The sequence below is a fragment of the Triturus cristatus genome, chromosome 7 (genome assembly GCF_964204655.1).
Source record: "Triturus cristatus chromosome 7, aTriCri1.1, whole genome shotgun sequence".
In the NCBI taxonomy this organism is placed as follows: Eukaryota; Metazoa; Chordata; class Amphibia; order Caudata; family Salamandridae; genus Triturus; species Triturus cristatus.
This window is the reverse complement of record NC_140590.1, coordinates 717,275,656-717,296,858: the sequence shown is the minus strand read 5'-3', so window position 1 is coordinate 717,296,858 and position 21,203 is coordinate 717,275,656. Positions and strand designations below refer to the sequence as shown.

The 21,203-nt window shown below is 46.5% G+C and overlaps 1 protein-coding gene across 5 annotated transcripts in view; it reads left to right on the top strand.

The window, feature by feature from the left end:
* Nucleotides 1-21,203, top strand: part of BAIAP2 (BAR/IMD domain containing adaptor protein 2) — a 366,531-nt gene that overhangs the window by 265,203 nt on the left and 80,125 nt on the right. For all 5 annotated transcript variants that reach the window (XM_085617413.1, XM_085617410.1, XM_085617414.1 and 2 more), the window contains 4 exons: nucleotides 13,830-13,982; nucleotides 16,867-17,094; nucleotides 17,327-17,519; nucleotides 19,120-19,321. In XM_085617413.1, coding sequence (XP_085473539.1) covers nucleotides 13,830-13,982; nucleotides 16,867-17,094; nucleotides 17,327-17,519; nucleotides 19,120-19,321 — 776 coding nt within the window. The remainder of the gene's footprint in view (nucleotides 1-13,829; nucleotides 13,983-16,866; nucleotides 17,095-17,326; nucleotides 17,520-19,119; nucleotides 19,322-21,203) is intronic.

Sequence of the window (21,203 nt, the reverse complement as noted above, 5' to 3'; positions counted from 1 at the left end):
TGGCATATACCATTTCACCATGAATTATAACGACGTTTTTTCAGTCCCTTTCCAGTTTGTACTCTGTTAAAATGCAATACCTAAAATAAATCTGCTATACTACTCTTCATTGGGGTATCTTCCCATGAAAATATTTTAAAATGAAAGCTGTTTTCATAACATGATTAAAGTTACAAACGTGCCCCCAAAACTGATATACTAATGGACATAATTTGTAACATATACTTTAACACTAGAGCAGGACCAAGAATTTTCACTTATCTTGTTAGATTTATGTAAAAGATCTGGTGTCTGATCAGACTTCTATAAAGAAAAATTGATGTTTGTGGTGTAGTGGCTGCCCAGTCTGAAGAGTGAATGCTTGACCACATAGAATCCCATGTTTGAATCCACTGCACAGTCTTCACGTCATTTTCACCTTAAGATTCAACATTAGTGTTCTCTCTGCCATTTCCCTTATGCATTAACAGATGTCGAATAACATACAAACACTATGTTGGAAATCACAAAGAGTCACCTCGTATCCTTTTTGTTCAACAGCTGCTGTTCCTTTAGCATAATGTTTATTAAATGAACCAGGTAGATTCTAGAACTCCGTTACCCAAGCAAATGGGAACGAAGACTCCTCATCAAAATGTTGACGCTAATTGTTACATGAGGCTTACATGGCTCCTAAAGTAATCGCTATGCCAGACCTTAAAAATATACTTCCAACCCAGTCATGGTCTTTGGTTAATGTTCTGCAGCAGCGTCCTTACTTATTCTCAATTCATTTTAAGTAAAGCACATCAGACAATTGTGCTATTCAGAAGTTACAATGACGCACCGGGCTGTGTCCCACTTTTCCCTCATCTTATCCCTGGTACTTGTGGGTCCAGCACTACATCCTGCACAGTGGAATATCATCTTAAGTCTGTTGAAATTTTGGCTTGGGACAGGTTTGATGGTTTCCCTTAGCGTCCTTTAGACAACCATTGCACCTCCATCTGTATTCCTTGGTCCTGTCATGACCACTTGGCTGACAGCCCATAATTCTCTGGACCACAGTGCTTCTGTATATAAATTTGGGCTTCCTCGTGCAAGTGAGTTTGAAACCTTAACAAAACATTAAATCTTTCAGCTCAGGCTTCTGTGGGCCAGACAGTTGGCTTGGAGTCACGTGGAGCTGCACCTTCCCAGTCTGAAGTGTGGGCCTTCGGCTGATGACGTGATTCTTTAGAATCAAAATACTCTGGCAGCCTGAACGTTTAGGAGACAGTCATGCACGTGACCTGAAGGACCTGCTTCCCACCTGAGATAATGTGCACTGTGTGACACCGAGGCTTGCATTTCAACGACATGGGTTCCTTTTTTAATTAAAGAAATAATTATTTATTTCATCCAGGAATTCGACCGTGCAAGCCTACCGCGACCATCGTTTTTTCCTCCTCCTATGCTCCTCTTACCCATTGCAAACCAGAGGATTCTGTGGCGGTTGCTGTGGTTACCAAGGCCGCAGGGTCCATTAACAAAGACTTTGGCCTATTGACAGATAGAAAGGCTGGGAAGAGCCGCTTTTGCCGCTTTGCTTATTCTTTGCCTGCCGGCAGCGAAGGGGTTAGGCTGCGGGCTCGAAGCAGCAGTGCTGGTGGTTCTGACTCATCTGTGTGGGCAGCAGCACCACCTATCCTTGAGTGTGGGGGCGTTCTCCAACTTCGCTTCGAAGCCTGGCAGACGTGGCTGCTCTCACCTTGTGGATTCTGGTGCTGCAGTGCCCCCTCCCTTCGTCCCCCCGGTAACACAGTGGTAGCTTGCGAGTGTTGTCGGAACTAAACTGCTGGTGTATCTTTTGCTGCACACTCCATAAAGGATTTAGTCACAGGCCTCCAGGAGCCGTCTTGTTTTCTTGCAAGACCCGTTTCTTCGAAATCGTTTCCTTCCGGGGTTTCTTTGGGAAACCCTCTGTCTTTCAACACCACCCAGGCCCCCATTTTCTAGCCAAGAGAACGTGCCTTGTCTTTCGATGCAAAACACTTCTTCTAGACATTTAACTTCACATTTAGATTTTTTCTCAACTGTCATTTCGCTTGGTGTATGGCGTTCAAAACAACTTCTTGGGAACATGAAATACAAAATTATGTTATGCAGTAAGGCAGAACAATTTAGTGTATGTTCTGTAATTCCCACTGTGTGTCACACGTGAGCCTAACATCTTGCTTTACCCAACACAGGTGGTGATGCATATGGGCACCAGACCCTAAAATCTGTAAAGCTCTCCTAATGAAAGCACGGCAAACTGTGTGCAATTTAGGAAATTGATTAAAAAGCCCAGTGTTGTTTAGATAATATTACGACTAAAGAAAGATGCCCACCGAACATAACCAAAAAATGAATATCGATAGCTGAATTAAAGCTACAAACTATTTTCACACATAATAACCTGTACTTCATAATTAATATCTTCCTTCACCAACCTCAAACTTCCAACTAATCCCACTACTAAGGGTAACCTAAGAGCTTTTCTGATCATTCCAACTACAAGAAATCTAGGAGATTGTCTGAACTGTAGCCTGTTCTTGGTCCCTCAATTCCGAGCAAGAGCCTTAAACAACTAACAAGCCTTATGGTGATTTTTCTAGCATCTAAGGTTCATGCAGAAGATATAAGCCACCATCTTAGCCCTTTTAAAAAAATATACAAATGTATCTACCATGCAGGCCTCATCATCTTTGCCCCCAAAAATTACCAACTTCTTCAGCAAGGCATTTTCTGCTATATCCAAGTCCCACCTCCCCTACCGTCCAAGCGGCTACTTATTTCCATATGCTTAACCCTTTAAGATACTTTCTATCACCCTCAGGGCCATTTAGTTCAAAGGTCCTTCCATCTTCCAAATACAGATGCAAAGATATACACAGAAACTAGCAGTCTGCTCTAGACTTGCGTCCCTTGTGACCATACCTTGATAAAAAAGAAATACATTGGTGAACCATCCTCTGTACAAGCAGCACATCTTTGGAATTGTCTCCCATCAAAGACAGACATCATCGAGGAAGGCAGTGAAAACCTGGCTTTTCCAAAGAAGACTCCACAATCAGTTGACTGTAGTTTTTGCCATCACTAGAGGGATTAGACAACATGGAACTTAGGGTCCACACCTGCCTGAAACATGATCAAACGGATCTAGGGATGGTAGGCACAATGTCTTGCTGTATTTCTCACCACCTTTCGCTGTATTCCTCACATCAGCGCAGCAGCTACTTCCATTCAACCAAAACGCTCCCATACACTCACAATATGGAGGCAATGTAGGTCAGACTGCAATTACTAATTTCCTCTTCATTAATAAACATCTGTAAGCCTAAGCATTTTAGCTCTCTCACTCCTTTTTCTTCACTACACACCAAGTCCTAAAACTACAGAGTGCAACTGTTCTCTTCTCTTCACATACATTAAAACATTATTGATGTTGGCCACATGATAGAAATAAGCTGCTCCAATCAAACACACCTACGTTGTGGCAGGCTGCCCGCCTTTTAAGTGTTATGAAGTGCTATATAACTGCAGTACAATTCACAAGTAGCACGTAACTACCAAATTCTATCCACCATTTTTTTCCCATTGGTATGGTGTTATATTGATCTCAGAAGTGATGGAAATGTACTATGGTGTAGCATGTTGGTGCTGTATAAACCACCTAAATGAATATCTACTTCCATCCCCCTGCGTACAATACTTCAGTATTTCAGAGGGTAGCTTGAAGCTTTCCCCTCTGAGTGAACACTTTCTTCGGGTGTTTGAAAATCCAATATACGCAAAATTTTGTATTCTATTAAATATACGCAGTTGCATAATAACCCGCAACTTAAGTGGTCCTCGTGTTTCAGTTTGAACTAAAACACGAGGACCATTTAAGTTGCGGGTTATTATGCCACTGCGGATATTTAATAGAATACAGAAGTTTTGTGTATATTGGATTTTCAAATACTTGAGCAGCACAAACATCTATATGAATTTACTTTGTGTCACACTGTGAAGCACTGAAGAATTCTCTATGGGAGACGAAACGCGTTGGCTATGAATCTTTGCATTTGAGAAAATAAAGAGAAATCATTTTAAGAAAAATAAAGAAAAACCTTTTCAAGAAACATACATTTTGGACTTGGATGTCTTTCCGTGTGCTCATTGTCTTGAAATCCGATGTGGAATCCTTACAATATGCTGTATAGTGCTGGACCGTTTTGCATGTAATGTTGTTGTAGGACTTGTTCCTAGTTAAGGAGTATAGAGGGGAGTGCTCCTTGGTTCCTTGCACTACTCGATACCTTGAGACACTGTTCATTTGTTAGGTGCGGTCTCTAATAGCCTTTACCCTCATCTTTTGGTATTTACTTTCTTCGGTTGTGTGTGATACGAGAGAACTTGTTCAGGGTTTCGAGAGCGAGATCTTTTATTATAGCCTTATTGCCCGCCGTAGCGGGCTATACCGGCTGTTAAAGGCCCGCTGCAGCGTTAAAGGCCCAAGCCGAAGGCGAGGGACTTTAACAACAGCAGCGGGACTTTAAAAGCCGGTATAGCCCTGCTACGAAGGGCTATAAGGCTATTAGAACATTCTGCCACTAGAGGGCAGAATGTTCTAACAAAACGAAGCCTTCAGGGAGCGCGAGGGGATTCAAATCCCCTCCGGCTCCCTGAAGTCTTTGTTCACAGCCAGAGCTGTGAACAAAGACACATTGGAATGTTGGCGCTCCGGGCTTATACCAGCCATTATAAGCCCGGAGCGCTCCATTGTTTTCAATGGAGCTTCCAACATTCCAATGTTCTAATTCATATTATTTTTCTTTCTTTGTAAAGTCTGCTGTATGTTTTTTAAGTCCTGCTCCACTCCTCCATCTGTATCTCATCCTTTCCTCCTCGTTTGAGCAATCCTGGTCTGTAGTGGAACTTCACATTTGACAAAGCACGGAATGGAGCCCCCTCACCATGCAGTGACACTGCTTCTGCACAACTCGGCTCGCAAGTCGGTATGAGTAGTTGCAAAACTGCCTTTCTCTGCACACAGTTTTCTGGGAAACTGCAAATTTTCACTATGTGGGCCAAATTCTGGGAAGGGCACCCAGATATGCTAATGTGGTCTTTAAAATTAGTCTAGTTGACCAGGATGCAGATATGGATTAGAAGCCCAGAGAAGGAACTCTGTGTCCAAGATGAATCCATATTTTTGCAGTCTCAAAAGTGATTCTGTTGGAAGGGTGGCTGCAAGACATGGCTTTAAGCAGTGCTAGCATTCTGATGAAGGAAAGGGATTCTGGGAGGGATAAACTTCCTGGAATTTTGTTGGCATTTGGCTAGATTAGCTCAATATAAGAATGCCATCTTGGCCGCTAAAACGGCCTATTTCTCCTCCAAGCTCCTCACAGCCGAGAACCAATCTAGGGACATTTTCTCGATTGTTCAGAACCTAGCCTTTTCAGATCGTACCTCTCTTAAGCCCTCTCCTTCCCTTGCCCTTTGTCACTCTCTGAACAGCTTTTTCATTGATAAAATTGCTGCCATTAAAGCTAATATCCCTGCACCTTCCCCGTCCTTTGTTGATCCTCAGTGCCCTCCTTCCCAAGGACAATTAAACTCTCTCCCTCTTCTGACCAAGGAATCCTTCACATCCTTAATCCCCCTTGTAAAATCTGGCTCTCCCCTTGACACCTGTCCCGCTCAAATACTTCGTCACATTTACATTTCTTGCCCTGATCCTCCCCTTCACTTACTAAACAGTTCACTCTCTCAGGGGGTTGTTCCCAACCCCTTGAAATCAGCTATCATTTTACCCATTTTAAAAAAACCTGGCGCAGACCCCTCGATCCCAGCCAACTTTCGCCCCATTTCTCTCCTACCATTTTTGGCTAAGGTGCTCGAGCGCCATGTCACCAGGTCTCTGAGCACCTATGTGGAAGAAAATGGGGTATTGGCTGCCCGCCAGGCTGGTTTTCGCCCCGCACACTCTACGGAGTCCGTAGTTCTTTCGGTCCTTGATAACCTCAGGGAGGGGAGGGACACCAATCAATTCCAGGCACTGGTCCTCCTCGATCTCTCTGCCGCCTTCGACACGGTGGATCATACCATCTTACTTTCCCGTGTCGCGGCGGCGGGGATCGGGGGTACGGCCCTGGTTTGGTTGTCCTCCTTCCTGAGGGACCGCACCCAGGCAGTTCGCCTGGGTGACTTCACTGCGGACTTTCGGAAAGTTCTGGGCGGGGTCCCCCAAGGCTCCTCCCTTTCACCTCTTCTGTTTAATCTTTACATTTCTCCCCTCATTTTTTCTTTACAACAAATGGAGGTCTCCGTATACAACTATGCGGATGACCTCCAACTTGTCTTTAATCTGTCCTCTTCTTCTGCCTCTATCTCTAATTTCCAGTCCATTATGATTTTTATCAGGGACTGGATGGATTTCAACCACCTGAAACTCAACCCTGATAAGACCGAGTTGGTGTTGACGGGTGGTTGTTCCAGTCCCTGGTCTTCACTCTTTTGGCCCCCTTCCCTTGGTCCCTCTCCGGTCCCCTCTACTTCGGTCAAAACCCTTGGTATTAAACTCAACTCGCACCTTACCCTTCACTCCCAGGTTAGTTTTGTGGTTTCTTCCTCTTTTCTGTCTCTTCGCACCATCCGCAGGGTCTCTCGATTTTTCACCTTTGAGGCCTTGAAGTTGATCGTCCTTGCGATGGTCGTCTCCCGCCTGGATTATGGCAACGCCCTATATGCAGGTATACCTGCATATAGTCTCAGGCGGTTGCAGATGATCCAAAACCAGGCGGCTCGGCTGGTCTTTAACCTTCCTAAACCCTCACATGTCACCCCCCTTCTGAAACTTTTACATTGGCTTCCGGTTCGGGAACGTATCCAATTCAAGCTTGCATCTATCACTTACCAGGCTCGATTGGGTACGGCCCCTGCATTCATTTCTTCGGAGATTATCCCCTACTCGCCAACTAGGGAGCTCCGATCTTCTTCCCAATCCCTCCTGATAGTTCCCCGGTTTCGCCGGAAAAAGTGGGGGGGCTCAAAATTTGCGACCCTTGCCCCAACCCTTTGGAACTCATTACCCCTTGATCTCAGATCCCTAACCCCATATTCCCAGTTTCGAAAGAAACTTAAAGCCCACTTCTTCTGCAAAATTCTCATTTAATCCTCTGTTACCCGACCTCCCTTCCTTGCCTATTGAGGAGATCTGCCAGTTACAGCGCCATGAAACCGCTGGTGTAAGAGCGCTATATAAGAATTTTTAAACTCAAACTTAAACTTAATAGCATGCTAACTGGCATTTTAAAAACCTTAGCTTAAGCTCTGTGCCTTCTCCACTGTCTGGAAACTAAATACACATGACTTGAATGCCTGTTGTGCTGGTACCGATGTGCTTTGTGACTGGTTGTGAATGGAGCCTAATAATACTTTCTGAATTGAATCACAAGTATAAATGAATCGAATGCTGCTCGGACTGCCTGGTGGAAGAACAGAACATTTTAAAAGCCAATGCATCTATGGGGCCAGTGGTGTTCTAGAACTGTAGGAGTTTATTGAGCAGCGAGACGTGCTTAAAGAAAATAATTTGTATTCAGTTACAGTAGAGCTAACTGCCTCTGTGATTCTATGCAAGTGAACTAGGGTTAGCGAGACTAGCCCTTAAGAAACCAGCAAACGTAACTGCTTGAGGCGTGTCAGGCTATGTACTTGAACATCTGCAAAATCCCAACAAAAAGGTGGCTTGCTACACCAATACAATAGTCTTTTCCTCTAGCCTTTGCAGCATCTGTGAAGGACCATTTTTTGGTGCAGAGTTGCTTTTGTTTTCATATTATTACCTTTGATCTCTCAAACAAATGCTCTCCACTTTACTTTTATATATTTTTGTTTGGTATGAACATTACTTACTAGTTCTTCCATTCTGTTGTGTTATTGTTTAGTTGACCATCCCACATACAGGTTTTCTCTGAGAAATTTATTTTTGCTGGGGCCAGGCTGTCCAATGTGAGCTAAATTTACACTCCTTGAAACGGATTTCATCAGTATTCTGAAGGTTATCCAAGAGATAAATATGAAAAAGTCTTAAGTCCTTTTTTTCTCTCTGCACAGGTTATTTATTTTTCAATTATGTTAGAAATTTGTTTGCACCTTTGTCCAAGTAGGAACCCTTCTTCCTAGTCCGAGTAAGGGGGGAAACGCTTCTAAAATAACCTCTGCTCATCCCCTTGGTAGCTTGGCACGAGCAGACAGTCTTCTCTCCGAAGCAGTGTGTAAAGCATTTGTGCACACATACAATAATACAGTGAAAACACTACAAATAGACACCACATTAGTTTAGAAAAACAAGTAATCTTCATCTAAACCAAAACCCACAATTTAGTACTAAAAATATGATTCTTAAAAGGTACAAACGGTTCTGTTCCAAGAAAATGTTGGATGTGACACTTTTACACAAAGTACCTTGGATGCATCGAAAAATGCAAGCAAACAGGGTAACAGGGAAGGTGATGCGTTGGTTCCTTACACTCAGGGAAGGTGATGCGTTTGTTCCTTACTCCGGGGAGGTGGTGCTTCGGTTCCTTACTGCTGCAGAGAGGAGGTGATGCGTGGGTTCCTTACCGTAGGGGAGGTGATGCGTCTGTTTCTTACTGCATGGAGAGGTGATGCATTGGTTTCTTACTGCGCCCCCCAATGATGCGACAGACTTGACGCTTTGATGCGATGCGTGACAGTCCGATGAGTGAAGACACGGGTTGCGCTGCGATTTCAGCCACGTCCCCTTGATGCATCGGTTGTTCCCCAACAGGGCCTGTGTCTGAATCGGTGCAGTGATCTCAGACGTCGGAGATCGGTGCACAGGATTCGTTGCACGGCAGACACTTCAGCCACGAGCAGGCGCTGCGTTGATTCTTCGTGGCGATGCATCGGAACATTCTTCTCACACCGCTGTGATGCGCCGGAAACAGGCTATGCATGGATTTTCACAGTTCTTGCAGTTTCCAGTCCCAAAAGAACCTCCAAAGGCTCAGAACACTGGCAGGCACATCACAGCAGGTCAGAACTTCAGCAAAGGAGTTCAGGGGGACTGGGGGTGAAGTATTTGTGTCCCTGAGATTTCAGAACAGGAGGCAAGCCCTTGGAGCTGCAGGCCAACCCCAGACCGCAAACAGCACAGGGGCAGTATTCCTCCTCAGTTTCTCCAGCTCATCTCCTTGGCAAAGGTTCCTTTTGATTCCCAGAAGTAATCTAAAAGTCTGGGGTCTGGCACCTCTTTTTATCATACAAAATCATTTGTTTTTTGTGGCAAAGTAGCTCTTTGCCCAGCCAAAACCAGTTCTGTCCTCTCTGGTGCAGCTTCCTGGCAGGAGGCGGAGACAGCATGGTCCAAGGCAGACCAGGCCCATTCAGGTGTGAAAGAAATCCCCCCCACCTCTGAATGCAGCCCAGGGCTTTTCAGCCCAGCCCTGACTCAACCTGGAACGGTAGGACACACCTCGAACCCCCAAGTGGCTGCCTGGACAAATGCACATCACCAGCCCCTGTCACTCCAAAGCCAGACAGTCAATATGCAACCTAGCAGAGGCACACTGGATGGTTAGGCAAGAAAATACTTACTTTCTAAAAGTGGTATTTTCAAACCCAGAATGTAAAAATCACCCTCACTAAAAGATGCATCTTAACATTCTGAGTTCAGACATATCAAACTTTATTTTCCTCTCTTGATCCCATGGACAGTAACACTCCTAAGATGTTATGAGCAAACACCCCATACAATAGTAAAAAACGAAATTGGCAGTATTTCAACTATCAGGACATGCCACACACATCAAGGCATGTCCTGCCTTTCACATACACTGCACCCTGCCCACAGGGGTAGCTTGGGCCTACTCAAGGGGTGACTCACATGTAAGAAAGGGAAGGTTAGGGCCTGGCAAGTGGGTGCACTTTCCAGGTCGGCATGGCGGTGCTGCACTGCACACAGGCACCACAAAGGTAGGCCTGAGACCTTGTTGCAAGGCTGCTTGTGTAGGTGGCACAATCAGTGCTGCAAGCCTACTAGCAGCATTTGATTTACAGGCCCTGGGCACACACAGTGCACTGCACTAGGGACTGACTAGTAAATCAAATATGCCAACCATAACAATTTACAAAGGGAGCACTTGTACTGTGGCACTGAATAGCAGTGGCAAAGTGTGCAAAGTATCTAGACCAGCAAAACGAAGTCCATCACATGGTAAAAATAGAGGCGGCAAAGGCGCAAAATGCCGGGGAAACCCACGCTTATGATGCCAGGTCTAACTGTACCCATATCAATTCATATATCTTGATTTCCAATGTGTATTTATGCATGTTAATAACATTCCTTCATATGTAACAGCCAACATGTGCTTCTCGGCATTGATTGCTTCTTCAGGGCCTGTCTAAGATCAGAGTGGTTTTCACATTCTCTTTTCTAAATTCTCCTTCTAAGATCTGAGGATAGTGTCTTAGAACAATTGACAATTGAATATCAAATGCCATGTTGTGAACTGAGATTTTCGAACGAGTGTTATTTAAGGAATTCCTATGATAACTGTGTCAATTTTGTGTTTAGCGTCTATGCACAGTGTTAACTTCAGAGACTCTTGACAAAAAAGAGGCCAGTCTATCCAAGGTGAAATTAAGTTACACCTCTTGAAACTGGTTTGCCACTCAAGGTGTGCTCTTTGGGAGGCAGACCCAGCACTCACCTAGACAGAGGCCCTTTATCCCACTCCTGGACAGACGTGGCAATTTCATTACAATTTTATAAGCGCAGAGCATCAGATAATGTCAGAAGGGTACAGAGTTGCAATAGGAGAGATCTTCCTCTAATTGGAAAAAAAGCGTGGATTGGGGGACCTAAAAAATGTAAATTGACTACAATCGAAAACCATTAAATCACTGCAAAGTATGAAAAGTGTATGTTAGAACCGGGGTCTCTAGTTGGGTGGGGTATGCACCGTAGTCCAAGTAGGGACCACCACTTCAGACTGGGTAGCTTGGCGCAGAACAGGAAGGGGTAACTTAAGAGGCAATGTGTAAAGTATTTGTGCAACACACACCGACAGTGACACTGTAAAAGCACTCACAAAAGGACATCACACCGGTTTTTAGATAACAATACAAGAATCTTTATCTAAAATTGGGCGAGATCCAAAAATATGGCAAGAATATTCCACGTACAGCAATAAGGTTTCCAAAAAGTAATGTCTCTGAGATTGCCACCAATACCTGGTAGTCGCTGTCTCTTAGGTGGGGAAGTACTGTGGCAAACAACAGTTCCTCAAGCATGGTAGGTTATGTCCTGCTCGAAGTATTGGTGAGCCTATTCCGCTTTGGAGAACAGTACTTTACATTTAGGGCAAAACAGTGCAGAAAAACCCTCTGGGCTCCTACTAGGCTTAATACGGTAATTCTCGGCTCCGATGTGGGGTGAACAGGTACGGGTCGTGATAGTCACTCAGAGCGGGGGCCTGTTATCGCCTTAGTGTTCACCCATCTCCGGCCCGCAGTCCCAGTGCAAGCAAGTTCCCCCAAACCAAGTAGGCTCCAAGGGAACGGCCTGCAATCATGCAGCACAGTCCCCAGCAGTTGAGTACAGTATGCCAGTTATCGCTGTCCTGCTATTACTTGAAGGGAAGTTGCCCCAGCCTTCGGTGGGCCGCTAGTAAGTTGCGGCAGTCCCCCGCAGCCTTATTACTATGTGCAGGCAGTCTCCGACCCTCACACCACTGCCCGGCTAGCCTGCAACCCGCCTGAGGCGCCCACGGCGGCCTAGCGCACACCGCTACGTGTTACCTGGGGTTGGGGGCAAGGCAGGCACCGGCGGGGAGCTCCTCTGTCCTCCGGGCACTCGGTTCCAGGTGCGGCTGCACGGCAGAGGAGGGGGAAAGCCCTTCCGGTGTTCGGCACGGCCTTGCTTTGGGACGCTCCTCGTTGCCGGGCAACACTCCCACGCCTGCACCAATCCCAACGCTGTTCCCGTGACGTTACGGGGTTTCCTCACAGCGCTACTCGAGGCTCCTGGGCTGGCTGCGGTGATTTTTAGGCCTCAGTTCCTTCGTTTGCAGTGCGGTTGGGGGCCCGGGCCTGCAGTGGTGATCATTGGGCCAAACAGCGCTTCACCTGACAGCGCTTTCCTGCCACAGGGCTTTCACAGCGCGATCAGGTCCCGGGCAGCGGCGGTGATTCCTGCTACACAGTACTTTGCTTCTCCCTCAGCACTACAAAGCACGCTTAGGTCCCTTGGCGACAGCGATGATGTTGCATAAACAGCGCTTCTCCTCCACAGCGCTTTACAGTGCCTTAGGGGCCCCGGCGGCAGCAGCGGTGATTTCCAGGATTATAACGTTGCAGGGGCACTTTATAGAAACGGATCGTTGTTGTCTTTATGAGTTCCCCACGAAGCAGTTCTTAAAGCAAAGACCTCGCAGGGGGCAACTTCCATATAAGAACGGTGTGATCTTGATGAAGTCCCCACTAGGCAGGGGAACAGTCAATAGTACGTTGTGGAGACACTGTGGGGATGTTATTTCCAGTTTTCCCTAGCAGGGCAGGATCAGCAGGCAGTAGGGCAGCTCAGCAAGTAGGGGCAGCAGTTCCTAGGAGTCAACCTCCTCACAAGTGGCAATCCTCCTGGCTCAGCAGTCCTCACTCCAGCAGAGATTCCTCCAGGTCCAGTAGTGTAACAAACATGTGAGGCCAGGACCCTCCCTTTTATACCCTACAGTCTAGTTACTAGAAGGGGGCAGAAGTCTCTGGAGGGGTCCGGGGGCAGGGGTTTCTGGAAGAGTCCAGGGAGTTCTGGGATGTTCCCTGCCTTCCCTGACCTGGCTGTCACAGTGACGAAAGGCAGGGCCGTTAAGGCTACAGTGGGCAGCCATTCACAGCCCATTCAAGGGGAGAAGGTGTGAATCACCACTCCCACCTCACAGCCCAGGCAGCTATCAGTGTGTAGATGGGAGTGGGGAGTCTGCAGTGCCCAGACTAAGTGTAGGGAGGAAAATGTCCACTTTCTAAAAGTGGGATTTCTAAAGTAGTATTGCCCAAACCCCATCTATCATTGGAAAGGGTTCCCCGTCCCGATTCCAACAAGACCAAACATGACCTACTTATTAGGTCCCAGTCAGCAATTATCCCAGAAGGGGAGTTCCCCAATGTTAGCCTATGGAGGGTTCAACCTCAGTGCAGTAGCAGAGGCTTGTGGCAGATATGCCAGTGTCACAATGTTTTAGTGGAGAGCACCTGCACCTCAGCACTGTTTAGCAGTGGTGAGGCACCCAGAGGCCTAAGTCCAACAAAAAGGTACAGTGAAAATGGGAGGCACAAGGGCAAAACTGTAGGGGGGAGACCACCCTAAGGCTGACAGGTCCAACAGTGTGTGTTTTTGATACTTGTTTACATACATCCCAGAGCAGAGTGAGGTATGCTGCAGGGGGTTTGTGGTAGTTATATGGCTGTAGGCACTATTATAAGTGTGCATAGGACTTGATTGCTCCTCATGTAGTATGAGCTTGACTGGCTCTGGCTGCTGCTCCACTACCTACATTTGCTGTGTAGCTAGTGTATCAGTTGACAGTTGCTGCCGCATGTCTACAGGTAAGTTTCCTTCCAGACCTGCTGGATAAGCCTCTGATGCTAGGTCGCTGGGCCTTGTTGCTGTGTGCAGTTAGGATTTAGATAGGCCAAATTACCTGAATTTGTAAAGAGGGAGCTGATAAGACCTATTTGAGAACAATCAATGAAATAATTTCTGTAGCAGTCTTGCTTGTTTTGCCTCATTACTTGCTTTTCTTTTTCCTTATCAGTATATAGAGACCATCAGCAACAGACAGGGTGAGCTGGAGAACTTTGTAACTGATGGTTACAAGACCGCACTCATGGAGGAGAGGAGACGGTACTGCTTCTTGGTGGAAAAACAGTGTGCTGTGGCCAAGCACTCTCTGGCTTACCACACCAAGGTAAGGGTGCGCCTCCTGCAACAGTGCAGGAGGATTGCTAAGATTACATGCCTACAACCATGACAAGGTGAACGGTGCCGCTAGCTGCGGTGGAGGGGAATGTGTTATGGCCCCCCTTGACATTGCAAGAACAACATATCTTGGTCTACATTCGACCTTAAAGTGACAAAGTAAATTGGGAAGTGGGGCACATTCTGTAGCCAGAGCTGGCTTTTGCTGAGACAGAGCCTCGGGGCACAACCAAATTTGGCACTCTTGGTGAATAAAATGAGGCAACCAGGGTCCCTTTTGTCCATTCCCGGCTGATTGCATTTTGAGGCCAGTCACTGCTCTAATTTAAACCTCTCCATAATTCCCACACCTCAGTCGAATCACCACAGGTCCAGTAGCGGCTGCTCTCACTGCAGAGTGGCGGAGCCGGAGAGGGGTGTGAGGGGTGGGACGGGGGAACAGACAGATGACAAAAAAATAAGAACTTACCTTCTCCCTGCCGATAGTCGCTCTTCTCCTTTCTGCTGAGGCTCCCAGACTCCACAGCGCCCAATCCCAGGGCTTCTCACATGCATTAGAGAAGTTCTGGTATTCGCCTGAGCTGGAATGTTTTCCACTCCAAAGGGGACTGGTAGCCTGTGCCTACTATTCCCTTCTCCACACGGCAGTGCAGCTCGGGTTGGAAAAATGTTACTATGCATGGCGTTTTGGCCGTCCTGAGACAGCTGGCCAAACCGTCAAGTGCACTGAGTGCAGTCACACCACTTCTCCTTTGACTGCCTCCCACCCCCTGCAATGGACCCGCCCACAAGACGCATCTGGAAAGGAAAAATAAAACGATTAACACTTATCGTTTTATTTTTCAATTTGCGATGCTGCTGGCAGGGTTTGGGGGATGATGCGCCTTTGTTATAGCGGAGGAACTCCTTAGCTCCTTCACTGGGTGAGAGGCAAATGGGAGGGAGATGGACCTGAGTTGAGGCGTGTTAAACACAGACACTTCTGGTATGCAGAAAAAGAGTAAAACCCATTTAAGCTGAATCAGTGGAGCCAGGTTGAAGGAGACTGCTGTGTTCATGACTTTAATGCTGACACCTCTGTGCCCCCTTCTAAATGTTGGCGCCCCTGCTTGGGGCCAGTTTGCTCATGTCAATGGACAGCTGTGCCTGTACCTTCCCATTCCATCCCATCTCACCTTGACAAAGGTAGGAAGGTATGCCAGTCCCAGTGCAAGATGGCTGGCCAAACCGTCATGTGCACTTTTGAGAGGGCCACCACACCTCCCCCTGCTCCTCTGACCTAGCCCAGCCCCTAACCAGCTGAGCAAGGTTGGGAAAATAAAATGATCATATCAATGCGTTATTATCATTTTATTTTTCCTTTCTCATCTGCTCACAGAGCAGCGGGGAGACTATCCTTCGCGACGCCTGCGTCTCTGACTGCGAGGGCGGTGGTCTCGGGGGCTAGCTAGCCTTACAGTAGCGCACCGCTCCTTGTGCCGGTTACAGAAACGGGCAACAGCATCTAGGTTTGTTTACATTTCAGATGAACCAGACCTCTTTATCATAGTAGTGGTACTTCTAGCCCTGCAGCCCTATCCCAGAGTCCCTACCCACCCCAGCTCGCTGCTCCAGGGAGCTGCAAAGCTGGAGGTGCACAGTTCAGATCGACGCTCCTCTCTGTCAATAGCGTGTGACTCATGCTATTTCATGTTTCTTCTGCAGTACTGTGAGCGAACCGGTTCCCCCTCCTTTCTACCTGCCTCAGCTGAGCTCACAAAGGCGCTCCTGCTTCCTCGCCATTCACCATAGGCTGCAAGATCCCTGCTAGCTTTAAGAGCTCATCAATTCATCCGAAGGGAGGGGGGGCGAAAGCTATTAAAAATGAACGCCGCTGTTCCAGACTCCCACGTGCACACTTTGTGCTGCCCACGTCTCTGGTGCAGCGCGCCAAGTGTTCCTTGGCACTGGGGCGGAGGAGCCAGGGACAGCAAGCTGGGATCTCTGGCAGGGCTCTGCAGCCCCCCAGAGGCCCGCCGGGTGACGTGCTCTGCTCGGAGCGGTGCTTGGCCTCGCCCCGCAGCGTGTGTATTTATTATCGGGCTCTGCACACAAGCCCTGCCGCAGCCTTTCACCGATTCCCTTTCCAAGCCCGCTTGCCGTTTTGTGCAAAGGAAGGACACCCGGACTTGTGTGCCTGTTTGCTTGTCTGCTGCACATGTGACGTCACGAATCTGTGTCCTTGGACTACCGCTTCTTCAGCGTGCTGGGGTGCTCTGTTCATAGCTTAAGTGAGTGCGGGTGGAGGGATAGCCATAGTGTTTGTCAGCCCTTGGACCAGAGACCATGGCGTTCTCCATCTTCCCAAATGAGAGGGTTCAAAAAAAAAAAAAAAAAAAAAAAAGCGAAAAATGAGAAAAGAGAAAAAAAGAAAAAAAATGAGAGGGTTCAGAGATCTCTTGTGACTGTCCCTTCTGTGACTCATTGAAGTGCCTTGGAGGGCACTTCTGAAGCTACACGTGCCTTGTTCTTCTAGCCATGACTGCTGCGGCCTTTTGTGACAGTACAAAGAGACAACTGGCGTAGCTCGCTTGCAGTAGGATGACAGCCAGGCGTGTAGAGGGGTTACAGGGCTGAAGCGCCCAAACCTTGGACAGGAGTCGTTCTGTTGGATACACCTCCGACCTTCACATGCGTCCCTTCCAGGTTTCTTGCGTTGCCATAGGTGCAGAGGAGTGGAATGTGACTTTCTTCCATTTCTTATTGGGAAATCTGTATAAATGACTGCTTTCCCACGCAGATTGTGATGGGTCAGGTGTAAGGAATTATTATGTAGGATTGCAGGAAAAACATGATCGTTTGTGTATATGATGCTTGATTTGTTTTCTCTGCAGGGTAAAGATGTGCTTAATCAGAAGATGCCATCCTGGCAGCAGTCCTGCAATGAACCCAACAAAATCCCAGACCGTGCCATGCAGCTAATGCAGCAGATGGCCATTGGCAGCAACGGCTCCGTACTCTCTGGCCCCATGACCTCCTCAAAATCCAGCCTGTCCATCTCGGAGCCCATCCCTGGTGCCAAACCCCTACCTGTGCCACCAGAACTGGCTCCATTTGTTGGGGTACGTAGCTTGCATATAAATATCCCTAGTTTGGCGAGACCTTCTTGTGTAACTAGTCCTATCGCCACCCCTTCTGTTAAGACGACGTGCTGGAATATAATCCAGGTATTTAACTTTACATCCTTCAGGTGGCTTAGAGAATTGGTTGAAACTAACTGCCAGACATCCCTTGTAAGTAATATGGGAGAGTAGCATTTAGCCTGGCACTCTAACGTGCCTTCTTCCCTTGCAGCGAATGGCTGGCCACGAGGGCCCTCCTCTGATGAATGGTGTTGCTTCTGAAAGCAACATGTATGACCGCTGGCCTGAAATGAAGCCAACACAGCCCAAATCTCATTCTTCTCAGCCACAGAAAATGAGTGATTCCTATTCCAACACGCTACCTGTGCGCAAGAGTGTAGCCCCAAAGAACAGTTATCCAGTTGGTAAGTACTTTTCTGCCCTTGCATCTTGTCTTTGTCTTCTGCACTTACCGTGGGAGAAATAGCATATGTTTCTCAGTAATGTAGTGATCCCGAGTCAAAAGGTTTGCCCAGTGCACTACGCAGACTGGCCAGAGCCCTAATACTTTCAGAGTTGTAATTGGGACAAGCCAATGAAAAGCATTTTCAAGGTAGCATTATATTGTGAATCTAGTGTCCCGTTTGGAATGGAAACTGTGCTAAAACACAACTATAACCCTTTCCTTCTTTCAATGAAATGGATGCTGCAATGGGGGATTCCCTTCTGGCTAACTTGTTTGAAAAGGCCAGGGTGACTCTTACCTGAATTGATAGTCGCGTGCTTCGTTCAATATTCCTCACTATTGTGTGAGACTCTTGGAACACTTTTCCTGAACATTTTTGGGAGGGTGGATGTATGGTAACTAAAAGATGTGGAATTACTACGTAAATAAAACAACCCCCCCCCTCCACCATTGACCATTTTACATTATTTTTAGATAGCTGCAAAAAAATTGTACCTTTATATTGTTCCCAAATGATGACGTAGCTCAGAATGTAAATGGGGTATCCAACCAGAACTGATGCGGATAGGGAACCTTCGGCTTGTGGATGGACATACTTGATGGAATAAAGGGACTATTGAGAGTTTTTTCGATAGTTTTTAGGGGACAGATTCACCAGCTTTGGATTTTGCCTTCGTTTTTCTTTTTTTCCATGGTCATTACTGAAGGTCTGCACATACCGCCTCCATGTGACTGCTTTTCAAAATTTTGTTTCCCCATATTTAGGTAATCTATTTTGGGGCCAAAATAGAGAAGCATTGTTGTTTCGCTGTCACGTAATAGGAGTGACCTATTCATTTAGCTATACCTTCTTAAAAAGCGTTCCTTAGAGTACCAGATATGTAGGTCCCCAGCAGTACATTTTTAGTTCATTCCGGATTCTAAGGTAGCACCTTTACTTGCAAACATGGAGCAATGGTCTTTAGACTTCTTTAGAAACCGAATAACAGTTGGTTTAAATCAGTCAATTACTACTTCCGGCAAAAACTCTCCTGAAGTTATAAGTCCCTTAATTGTGTCTCTTTGCAAGACAACAGCGTTATAATCCTTTGACGAAACAGATATAGGACATATTTGTAACCATGACAATTTTCTATTTAAAATATGTCCCATTTATACGTAAGCTGCAAAGTTTAACCCTAAACCTAACCGCATCAGTCTGCCAGGATAGAAGAGGGGCCTTGTTGGGGCCAATTCTCTGGTCACAAGTATTGTGGGTGACCACAGTTTACAGGGTGAGTGCTGTAAATGCTTAACCAAAATGCAGGCATGCCAGCGACTGGCCTAAATGCAAAAATGTGAGAATAACTGGCTGTAGTAATCCAAATAATATCCGTTTTCACACATGCGCCTATTTTAGAGCCATCAGTATAGCTCGAACATCTTCTGGACAGTCTTTCTTCTACGCATGCCCAGTCCGAAGGAAAGTGGGATGGCCCAGCCCGTAACACCTGTAAAGCAAACAGGCGATCCAAGGAGTCCCTCGCTAATGGCTGCCGCCGTCTTTTTTCTGTCCCCAGTTGAAAACAAGACCCTGCCCCGCTCTAGCTCAATGGCCGCCGGACTCGAGAAGAATGGACGGATGAGAGTGCAGGCCATCTTTTCTCATGCTGCTGGGGACAACGGAACCCTCCTGAGCTTCCACGAGGGGGATTTCATCACCCTGCTCGTGCCCGAGGCGAGAGATGGCTGGCACTATGGCGAGAGCGAGAAAACCAAACTGTAAGTCAAGACGCCTCCCTCGATTTGGAGGGAGTCTTTGGTGTGCTTCAAAATGTGCCGTAAAATGCACTGCGCTCTAGTGCTGTGCCCCTGCGGCTGTGCTGTGCCCCTGCGGCTGTGCTGTGCCCCTGCTGCTGTGCTGTACTCATGCAGTCTCTGCTGCAGGCCAACATGCCCGAGGTGTCACAGCTCTATTGCAATACGAGGGTATGAGGTCAGTGGCTCGGGTAGCTGACCCCGTGCCCTCTTAATGTGGCAAGCAGTGAAGATGGGCTAAGGTGCAGCTGTGTTTTTTCTCCTGTAACCCCCCCAAGTGCTGTGAAAGAAGAGCTTGGTGGAATTTACATGCAGAACGCTGCCGAACATTAGGGAGAGGTTCCGTTTACTTGTGTAATTAAGGACGTGGCTTAGATACATAAACTTCATGTCTCTGGTTTCATAGTGTGCCACAAGACCGGTATTTTGGTGCCTCTGCGCTTTCTGTTATTGCATCCAGAAAGATCACAAAAACCAGCCGAGACTATTTGCTTTGTTGATGATTTTCTTGGAAATAATTAATATTGAAAATGTTTAAATTACAAGACTGTGAATTAAATATTACTGAGACCCGTGGAAGGGATAGTGGTCTTCAGAGTCTCGATCACTGCTGTTATGCTTTCTGTCCACATATTCTCCATCCATGTTGCGCCTCCTCTCTTTACTTTTCTGCACCCTTTTTTTCACACACTCCTGAATTCACTTCCTCCCATCTACTTCACTTCACCAACCCCAAATAGCCAACACACCCACTCACCAGTAAGCACAGCAATTTCTTTCTCCCCCAATATTTTGGCAGCTGTGTACCTCCTTCACACACATTTGCACTGAATCAAAATTGCAACTAAAATATATGATCATTGATCTGTGCGCTCAGCAGAGGGGCCAAAGATTGGATGACCATCTATTCGGGTTGCCAGGAGGAGACTTATTTTAAAATGTACAAGAGTAATATGCTACATGAAACAAATACAGAAACTCCTCATCCTGGAAATAGCAAACGCTCTTAGGGAATGCAATATTAAGTAAAATATGTGAAACATAAACATGGATTACCTTAACGTTATTCACGTTCATTATTCATCAATCACTCGGTGTTTATGCCTGTAAAGTTCAGGGCATGAATACAGCGTCCAGTAGGGATCGGTTTTAAGTCCGTTCTTAATTACTACCATGTCTGAGGCCTGGACGGACCTGGGACTTAAAGTACTGGTGGGACCAGAACATTGTTTAGGTTTGGCATAGCTTTCGCCTGACTTTGAGGTCATCCCAAGAAGAGCTTTAAGAAGCAATATGCAAAGATGGGCTTTGGCTCCACCCACTTTTTGATTCTCCATTTGATTTAGAAGATGTGTGTTCCACTGAAAAAGAGTGCCTATATTGCACTTTATGCCTTGTTGTGTATCCTGTGCTCAGTACAGTAGACCTGCGTTGGTTAGGTGACGGCCAATGAAATAGGCTACAGTCCTGATTGGTTCGCTGGAAAAAGTTATGTTCGTTGCCGTAGGTTTCATCTGCTTATTATGAATAGTTACAGCAAAGGCTAACTTATTTATAGTGGAAAACAGAAAACATATGTCAAAGCCATTTGGCTAAGTTGGGCTGACTTATTTCTAGTGGAAAACGTGTTAAAACCAATAGGTCTTCGAGGGTAAATTGTTATCCTGTGTTAAGTCATGTAATAATTTCAAAGAATTAAAAATATATGTCCATACATTTACATACACAATGGCCTTTGTGTAAGGCCTCTTCAGCCATTGGTGTATTGCAATATGATTCACATTTGATATCTGCCGGCTAACACATACAGCATGGAACAGTTTGTGAGCCCACATCAACCATTGTT